General features: G+C 38.9%; 1 protein-coding gene across 1 annotated transcript; it reads right to left on the reverse strand.

Moving 5' to 3' along the window:
• Positions 1-401: 401 nt before the first annotated feature.
• Positions 402-9,897, reverse strand: tmem255a (transmembrane protein 255A). Its single transcript, XM_067375070.1, has 10 exons — positions 9,723-9,897; positions 9,065-9,207; positions 8,446-8,508; positions 5,191-5,280; positions 5,040-5,105; positions 4,841-4,929; positions 4,571-4,642; positions 3,975-4,137; positions 1,611-1,754; positions 402-545 (listed from the first exon to the last, which is right to left on the reverse strand). The coding sequence occupies exons 1-10, from the start codon at positions 9,775-9,777 to the stop codon at positions 402-404; spliced, it is 1,029 nt and encodes a 342-aa protein (XP_067231171.1). The 5' UTR covers positions 9,778-9,897.
• Between the last annotated feature and the right edge of the window lie 288 nt (positions 9,898-10,185).

A 10,185-nucleotide genomic window follows, 5' to 3' on the forward strand; every position in this document is an offset into this window, starting at 1 on the left:
GAAACCCACAGAGGTTACCTATAACAGGAAGAGGTGGCAAACCAGGTGAAGCTGTACTGGAAACGGACACACATTTTAAGGCTTATCTGTGAACAGTCTTGATCTCATAGTCAGGCCAGTTGTTATAGTCCTCATGGATTGAGGCTTTATAACATGAATATTTTCCACATCAGGTTTGTTGACTTGAGCGAATCATGTCATGGTTTAATGTTGCATATTACATCTGCTGTATGGTGATGAATGGCTGTGGTTAATGCTGTAGTCTCTCTATACTTAACCTGTTGCACAGGTCAGCCTCTTCTGCAAAGGTTGTTCATTCAGAACAATGATTGTTCAATGATCCAAAAATGCCCAAAGCCAGTTCTCTCTTGATAGGAAAATGTCTTCCTCAGACTGGTCCCTTAGGGGCTGTATGGTGGGGGCTTCTCATCAGGTTGGTAATAAGGAGGAGAATAACGAGGTGGGATCATATTTGGCCACATGTGACTAGCTCCAGACTGGGAATCATCAGACATACCTGAAGAGTCAGGAAACAAGCTGGCACCCTGTAAAGACACAATAGCAGACATGTTCATAGCATACACACTCAAAACATATAAAGAATAATCTCTCAGGGTCATTATCGTCAACTAAAACCATTTAAAAATGTCATTTCTTAAAATAAACATTAGCTAAAATAAAATATTTAAAAAAAATTTTTATTTCAGCTAGTTGGCAAGGCACCATTTCTCATTTTCATTTAGTTAAAGCGGAAGAACTAAAATAACTTAATAAACTAAAACTAATAAATAAAAATTAAAGGGTTAGTCATTAATTACTCACCCTTATGTCATTCCAAACCTTTCGTTCATCTTTGAAACACAAATAAAGATTTTTTTGATGAAATCTGAGAGATTTCTGTCCCTCTACTGACAGTCCACACAACTACTTTGATGCTTCAAAAGTTCATAAAAAGAGATAGTAAAACTAATCCACATGAAATCCTTTCAAATATCTTCATTTTTTTTCAGATGAACAAAAATCTTATGGGTTTAGAACGACATGAGGGTGAGTAACCCAGGTGAAAAAAAGTACACTTCTATAATGTACTTAAAGTGCTCTATTTTCGCACACTAACTATTTTCGCGAACTAAAATGTGCTTTTAATATACTATATCTGTATTTAAAAAATTTATTTAGTTACCACTTGTAGTACACTATGGGTTCAAATGTACTATAAGTGATATCTAAATAAATTTTTTAAATACAGAAATGGTATATTAAAAGCATATTTTAGTTCATATTTCATGGTGTCTCAAAATAGCAGTTGAGTACACTTAGATGTTCTTAAGATGATCTTAAGAAGTACTAAAGAAGAAATGTTAGTATATTAAGTATAAAATTAGTGTGTGAAAATAGAGCACTTTAAGTACATTATAGAAGTGTACTTTTTTTCCACCTGAGAATTTTTTTTTTTTTCATTTTTGGGTGAACTATTCCTTTAAAAAAATATTATATACATTTATTATATACACTTAAAATAACACTGCTGTCAGTCAATTGAATCTTTTAATTGACCGGCATAATTATATATATATATATTTACACACACACACTAAGTGGGCGAATACCTGAAAGTCATAGGCAGTGTATGGAGGTAAGCAGGGGGCAGTGTTGTAAAAAGAGTTGTTGGAGGTGGTGGGGCCAGGAGGTTCTGGGGGTGGAGGAACAGGGAGAGGTTCTGGCTCACAGGAATCTGGTGCTGCTGTAGGCATCTTCAAAAAAGAAAAAAACCCAATGAATGTCACAGGTTCTCAGAAATCATACAAACTGCATCTATATTGTATGGAAAAAAGTATTACAACAACAGGGATTTTAATGACGTCGCATTCTAAATACATAGACATTAATATGGAGTTGGTCCCCCCTTTGCAGCTATAACGGCTTCCACTCTTCTGGCTTTTCACAAGATTTTTTGAGTGTTTTTGTGGGAATGTTTGCCCATTCAGTAGAGCATTTGTGAGGTCAGGTACTTATGTTGGACGAGAAGGCCTGGCTCGCAAGCTCCGTTCCAGTTTATCCCAAAAGTGTTGGATGGGGTTGAGGTCAGGGCTCTGTTTTTGCCAGTCAAGTTCTTCCACACCAAACTCATCCAATCAAGTCTTTATGGACCTTGCTTTGTGCACTGGGGCACAGTAAGAGCAGACAAGAGCCTTCCCCAAACTGTTCCCACAAAGTTGGAAGCATAGCATTGTCCAAAATGTCTTGGCATCTGCCAAACCCAGACTCATCCATCAGATTGCCAAACAGAGAAGTGTGATTCATCACTCCAAAGAACACCATTTCAACCGCTTCAGAGTCCAGTGACGGCATGCTTTACACCACTCCAGTCCATCTGATGCTTGGGTTTAAATTTTTATTTTTTTACATGTTTGTCACACTTTAATGTTTCAGATCATCAAACAAATTTAAATATGAATCAAAGTTAACACAGGTAAACACAACATGCAGTTTTTAAATGAAGGTTTTTATTATGAAGGGAAAACAAAATCCAAACTCACATGGCCCTGTGTGAAAAAGTGCTGAAAATGGCCTGTATGGCAGAGTTCCAAAATGAAAACCACTACTGAGCAAAAAGAACACAAAGGCTCGTCTCAGTTTTGCCAGAAAACATATTGATGATCCCCAAGACTTTTGAAAAAATACTCTGTTGACTGACAAGACAAAAGTTTAACTTTTTGACTGGTGTGTGTCCCATTATGTCTGGCGTAAAAGTAACACAGCATTTTATAAAAAAAGAACATCATACCAACAGTAAAATATGGTGGTGGTAGTGTGATGGTCTGGGGCTGTTTTGCTGCTTCAGGACCTGGAAGACTTGCTGTGATAAACGGAACCATGAATTCTGCTGTCTACCAAAAAATCCTGAAGGACAATGTCCAGCCATCTGTTCGTGACCTCAAGCTGAAGCGAACTTGGGTTCTGTGCAGGACAATGATCCAAAACACACCAGCAAGTCCACCTCTGAGTGGCTGAAGAAAAACAAAATGAAGACTTTGGAGTGGTCTAGTCAAAGTCCTGACCTCAATCCTATTGAGATGCTGTGGCATGACCTTAAAAAGCTGGTTCATGCTAGAAAACTCTCCAATGTGGCTGAATTATAACAATTCTGCAAAGATGAGTGGGTCAAAATTCCTCCACAGCGCTTTAACAGACTCATTGCAAGTTATTGCAAACGCTTGATTGCAGTTGTTGGGTTTAGGGGGCAAGCACTCTTTCCACACAGGGCCATGTGGGTTTGGATTTTGTTTTCCTTTCATAATAAAAACCTTCATTTAAAAACTGCATGTTGTGTTAACTTATGTCATCTTTCATTAATGTTTCAGATTATCAAACAAATTTAAATATTAAAGTGTGACAAACATGCAAAAAAAAAAAAAAAAATCAGGAAGGGGGCAAGCACTTTTTCACACCACTCTAAGTGATGTGAGGATTGGTTGTTCTGCCATGAAACCCATTCCATGAAGCTCCCACCTCAGTTTTTGTGCTGATATAAATGCCAGTGGAAGTTTGGAACTCTTCAGCTATAGAATCAGCAGAGCGTTGGTGACTTTTATGCACCTCAGCACTCAGTGACCCCACTCTGTCACTTTGTGTGGTCTTTCGCTTAGTGGCTGAGTTGCTGCTGTTCCTAAACGCTTCCATTTTCCAATAAACACTTGCAGTTGGAATTTCTAGCAAAATTTCACAAACTGACTTATTGCAAAGGTGGCATCCTATCACAGCACCACAGTTGAATTCACTGAGCTCTTCAGAACAACCCACTTTTTTCCACAATTGTTTTCAAATGCAGACTGTATGGCTAGGTGCTTGATTTTATCCACCTTTGGCAGTTGGTCTGATTGAAAAATCAGAATTCAATAATTAAGTGTTGTGTCCCAATACTTTTGTCCATATAGTGTATATAAGTTATTTGCACTGCATTTCAATCTCACCATGTCCTTGAAGCCCCCCAGCACTGCGGCGGTGATGATGCCCAGAAACAGAGCTACAATGTTGAGGATAGTAGCAGACCACAACAGGTGGTACAGGTGCACAACATCCTGGCAGCTCCGCACCTCTGTGTACTCATGGTATCCTCCTCGTAGTTCCACTCGACTGAGATGGTGAGGAGAAGAAACGTATTTTAGCAAGAGAGATTCATAAAAGAAATAAGACACATATTGGTGACAGGCAGAGCAACAAAAGAGGTAAAGCATGACAGCGATTCATGCAAAACAATAGAACAAAACCATCTGCATACCAGTGCACATCACTCTTAAGAAGAGCATGAAATGGATAAATATATCCAGTCTCCTTATTTAAGCTCACTGTCGTCAAAGACACGTTTACACGTAAACCTAAATTATTACTGTCTCTCCTCACCTGGGAAACAGGAACCAAAGAACGCTAAATCTTAGTTCCTTTCATTTCATCAGTAAAGTAACTGTACATAAAGTACAGCGACCGTATGCAGCCACACTTAGTAGTTTAACAACAACAAAGAATGGGCTGTCAATGTCATTGAGGGGCTGAAAGTGGAAAGACCTACTTCCAAATCATGGAGGATTTCCTAAATTTTTTCAAAACATCTTTATTCTGAAGTCCCATAAGAGGATGCTCTCTGAAACATAAATAAACACAAACGTTCTTTCGAACAGAGCTGAATTTCAGGGATAGAAGCACACACCATACAAGCAAATATAAACCAGAACTTAAACAAGGTAAAACAAAGCATAGTTGTTGTTTTTCAGATCCGCCTGTTTGCAGAAAATATTCTAGAAGGGATGTATCCAGATGGGACTCGCTCACACACACATACTTGCCACAGTTGTAAAGGTCACAGCAGTAGCAGGTGTTGCTCTTCACACGCAGGTTACAGGAGACCCGAGATGCAGTTTGACAGTGGACCTGCAAGACAGATGTGTTTTCAAAATGGGATGCCACCATACTAGTACATAACCCTCAAATTCAGAGGCCTGTAAGCTGGTGAAAGCACTTCTCTCAGGTTGGCGACTCACATCTAAATCAAACGCAGTCCCACTGGAGTAATATTCACATCGGCCAGCATATAGAGGTCTGAGGTCCTTTAAAACAACAACAGCAGTATGCCATGACAGAGCTTTATCTAAAGAAATGCATTTTACATTAACATGGTGTGGAAGCACTTACTATATGTCTTGCAGCAAAAACGCCATCCACTATAGCACAACAGAAGGCCGCCACCACACCGAAGCTGATGAAGACAATGGAGGCCACCAGCTGTAAGCAGAATAGCAGTGTCAACATATTCACCTGCTGCAGTAGATCAATGCACGTGCATTCACATCTGGGCACTACTACTACTACGTACGATTTCTTTATAGATACAGCTTGAAATGGTTTGTGTAAGATCTTGGGAAGATGTGTCAATTACAGGACATGGAGATAGTGTGGTCTGATTGGATTATTTCTTTTTGCCACTTAACTTCACTGATTTCACTGCCTTTTCACAACCAGCCATTTAGATACAAGTCGCTCAATTCTGCCTGTAATCTAAAGCACTTTGCAGAGGCGTCTATCTTGTAGCTTTGTATAATACAGGACAACTAAACACATTTAATTGCCCTTATCTGAATAATAAACAATGGCATTTTGAGTGTTATTCTTGATATAATCTAAATCAATCCATCTTACAAAAAAATTAATTCTCTCTTAGAAATTTTTTCCCCCAAATGAATCCCGGGCGGATGTCGGATGTCACAATAGTGAATCACACAGTTTTACCTACTGTGCACCATTTTCAAGTCCAAAAACATGTACCTGCAAACGTCACCTACTGGTTATTTACAAGTCAAGACATTTCAGAGTGTATGAAGTCCTTCTTTGTCCAACATGCAAATTCTTCTTGGCAGAATTTGTGCGGGATGTTCTTGTAGGCCTGCTGTGACGTTATGGAGGTAGTGTGGTTCTACTTATGATCACAAAGCCCCCTTAACTTAACTTGCCTGGCAATCTGAAAATGCTGTGGTCTATGTACTGGTAAGAAAATTGTGGTATGATGTGTTGTACATGTGGTGTGACTTTTGTTTTTCTTTGTGGCATTTTGTGAAATGCCAAGAAAAAAAACCTAAACGGTGGGGGTGTTATGTCTAGTGGACGTATTTGTAATATATGTGTGATTTGGGAAGAGTGATAGTATTTGTTGAGCATGTTATGTGTTGTGTACGTGCTCTCCTCTCTCTCCCTCTCTCTCTTTCCTGTCTGTCTTATTTGCAGGCTGCTAATTGAGTTCCACCTGATGCTCATCAGCTGAGTGCATGTTGCAGAGATCCCAAACACTATAACAGAGTAGAGAAACAATGCTGGAGTGCTGAGGGAATGCACTTCTTTTCCCTGATCTAGAATTGTTATTGGGTATTTTCTCTTGTGAGTTCATGTGTAGAACTCAATGCAGTCTTGCTCTGCTCTCAACTTTTTGAATGAGTTGCATAACTGCTTGCTGTGAGAGAGTGTGCGTTGTTCTTTTCTTATGTTATCAATATTTTGTTTTCATTCTTAATGTGTGTACATGTGTACAGTCATTTTCGTTTTATTTATTATTTTTATTTTATTTACAATAATTGTTGCTTCTACCCCTAGACAAACTGGGAGGTTTGTAACATGTATAGACATTTTATATAGATTTTTAAAGAAATTAAACTTTTATTCACCAAGGAATTGATCAATAGTGACCGTAAAGACATTTATAATGTTACAAAGATTTCAAATAAATGCTGTTCTTTTGAACTTTGTTTATCGAATAATCCTGAGAGAAAATGAATCAGTTTCCACAAGAACATTTAAAGGGTTAATTCACCCAAAAATGAAAACTCGAGAATATTTTTGGTGAGCCAAAAAACAAAAACAAAATAACGACTTATTTAGTGATGGCTGATTTCAAAACACTGCTTCAGGAAGATTCGGAGCACAAATGAATCAGCGTGTCGAATCATGATTCAGATCGCGTGTCAAACTGCCAAAGGCTAAAATCATGTGACTTTGGCGCTCCGAACAGCAGATTCGATACACTTGTGCTCCGAAGCTTCCTGAAGCAGTGTTTTGAAATCGGCCATCACTAAATAAGTCGTTATTTTGTTTTTTTTTGGTGCTCCAAAAATATTCTCGTCGATTTAATATTAGTATTGAACCACTGTACTCACATGAACCGATTGAAATATGTTTTTAGTACATTAATGGATCTTGAGAGAGGAAGTGTCATTGCTCCCTATGGAGGCCTCACAGAGCCATTGGATTTGAACTAAAATATCTTAATTTGTGTTCCGAAGATTAATGAAGGTCTTACGGGTGTGGAACGGCATGAGGGTGAGTAATTAATGACAGAATTTTTATTTTTGGATGAACTAACCCTTTAACATTGACAACATTTTCAACATTGATAATAATAAGAAATGTTTCTTGAGCATAATGATGTAATGATGCCATCACAGGAATAAATTACATTTTAAAATGTAATGAAATAGAAAACTTTCAATTGTAATAATATAGCACAAACTGTCTTTTTGATCAAATAAATTCAGCTTTTGTGAGCATGAGACTTGGTGACAAAAGATTATTTATATTTGAAATATACAATTTATGTTATCATTGTAACAATACAAGTGAAAAGTTGAATAAAAAAAGAAAATATACATTTCAGAATGTCTTAGTATTTGGTTGGTCTGCCTTTTGCTTTAATGACTTCAGCACTCAGGCAGCTGGGTAAAACATGATGATCATGTTCTCCAGCATGATTTGACAATGATCCAAAGATCATCTTGTGCTTTAACAGAAACAAGAACATATGACCGTCTGTAGAAAAGGATTTGACATGCTCAATTCAACAAATTTGCTTATTTGATTAGTGACCTAGAAATAGCGCAGAAATGCCAAAACGCTTCTTTATTGTTTTACATTGTTCAAAAACTAACCATTGTTTATTTCCAGATTTTTTCAAATTCTCTGAATTCTGGACCTCACTATATATGCTCTAACCACTTCCACTATAAGGCTTGGAGGAATGTTTATCCTGCACTCATCCAGCAGTAAGCGTTCCTGTGTTTCTATGATCTGGCCAGCCATGCCATCCTCATGCATTCTTTATTTGGATTGTGGCACCTCCTATTCCCTCTGCAATGCAATGGCTTCTGAACATTCCTGCCTGGACATCCACCCCACTCCCCTTACACTGAGCTATTTCTGGGTGCATCTCACCACAAGGCCTGCAACATGTCTTGCTATTCGAGCTCAAACCTGTGAGCCTTTTCTGCCATTATGATTACTAAAAACAAGCAGTTGATTCTTGAAAATGTGTTTGTTTCTGCAAGAATTTGGTTAAAAATGTAAATTGGATGATGGAATGCACAAGCACAGAATCCAATATGAGCAGTGTAATGGAAGACTCCTTACCATCTGCCTCTTATTCTCTATCAAATGGGCGCCAATGATTCCCAGAAAGGACCCGAAGCCGAGCTGAAAATATCACAGGGTGAAACTCTGTCACGATTCAAGTCTATGTAAAATATGAACCTATTTCAAAGTCTTAAAGGTAGATGACTTCACTCAATTACGATCCCACATACAATCTCCCGTTCCCACAAAGCCTTTAGTCTTTCTCCAAGCAGTATAGTTTATTTTATGCTGTGGTCAATGGCCAAGTTAAGAGCTATATATGCAATCTAGCCATGCCACTAGCATATAGTATTTCAAAACAGTCGGTCCCTGCGGAATACCAGGAAAACACCTGTTACTTGTACAAAACATTATGGAGTATTATTTAAGCTTGCATGTTTCTCCAAGAGTGTTGAACATAATGATACTTGCTGTTGAATAATTAATGGATGAGTTCACTCAGTTCAACCTTACAGTAATGAGGTAATGGTCACCATAATGGTGGGCCAAGTGGAAAATAATTAAACATGAGGCCTTTTCCTCCCCACAGTGCTTTACATCACAAACCCATTTATAGACCAAAAGATGGTTTGCAGTCTGTTCAGCGCACGACTATGAACATTAGCAACATACTTACAATCACTCCTGGATAGTAGCCACCAACAGTGATGTTTTGTGTCCTGGTGGTAGCGGCCAGACCAAAGACCAGGATGAGTATGGAGACGATTAGGAGCATCACTGTTACTATGATGGACTTTCTTTTCCTCCTCTTAAATGATCCTGTAAATGACAATGGAGTAGGAAGATGCCACAGCACAACACGCCCTTCCCTTGGGCAACATTTTGTTACTCGTTGTCTTATTTTAGGCACGTTCGTTTTGGGGGAAAACAAAACAATCAGTGTATTTGGCCTCTTGGATGTCTGTAGTATCTGCAAAGGCTCTACCACAACCCAGAAACCCAGATAAATGTAGGTACTACTAGGTGATGTAATATGAGGATTTTCAATCACTAAACAAAAGACATTTTAATCTTAGATTGCATTCAAATACATGGTTGGGTATTTTCATGAACATTATCAGTAAATGTTCCATCGACATTCGTTGGGGACATCCGAGACACGTAGGAATGTAGGTTACGGGACGCTTATTTCTCTGTTGTGCACTGCAAGTCTGTTCTAATAATTACGATTAATAAATGTTAATCGCATTTGAACGTAAACACAAGCGTAAATTGTCCTCCGTGAGACTATAATGGTGTGCAGTCGCAGTGAATGCCATTGACCTTGTACTTACCCATCGCATCAGAGATAGGTATACCGCTGCCTTGCGCATTCAGCCCCGCTGGCATTGTAACGTCAGGATATGCAGCATTAGCTGCAGTTATGACTTCAAGTCAAAAACAAAGAACGTAGTCACTGAGACAGTTATGCCTTCCCTCAGAGTTAATGACTGGAAATTCTTTTCTTGCCGTGGCATTCTCTGACACCATTCGCCCGCCTTCTAACCACTCTTCTCTCATCAGCATCTGGGTCTGTTGTTCATGAATCCGCTGCCCTCATCCCTTCAGCAGAACGCCGCACGGAGCACAGCACTGCGCATGCGCAAGGCAGAACCCCTCGCTGTTTGAGTGGGTCAGGAGCAGTAGTGATTGGAAGTGCGGCTCATTTCGATTCGGTTCTTTCGAACGTTCCGTTTCAGACTGGATACAAAATAGATTCTGAGGTTCTTTACGTCATGGCGTTGTCACTGGCATCCC

Source organism: Chanodichthys erythropterus, chromosome 1, assembly GCF_024489055.1.
Source record: "Chanodichthys erythropterus isolate Z2021 chromosome 1, ASM2448905v1, whole genome shotgun sequence".
NCBI classification, from domain to species: Eukaryota; Metazoa; Chordata; class Actinopteri; order Cypriniformes; family Xenocyprididae; genus Chanodichthys; species Chanodichthys erythropterus.

Coding starts and splice junctions, on each gene's coding strand:
- tmem255a (XM_067375070.1), bottom strand. CDS start 9,777: ATGCCAGCGGGGCTGAATGCGCAAGGCAGCGGTATACCTATCTCTGAT. Junction 8,509..9,064: donor GCTACTATCCAGGAGTGATT/GTAAGTATGTTG, acceptor TGATATTTTCAG/CTCGGCTTCGGGTCCTTTCT. Junction 4,138..4,570: donor AAATCCTCCATGATTTGGAA/GTAGGTCTTTCC, acceptor TCACCATCTCAG/TCGAGTGGAACTACGAGGAG.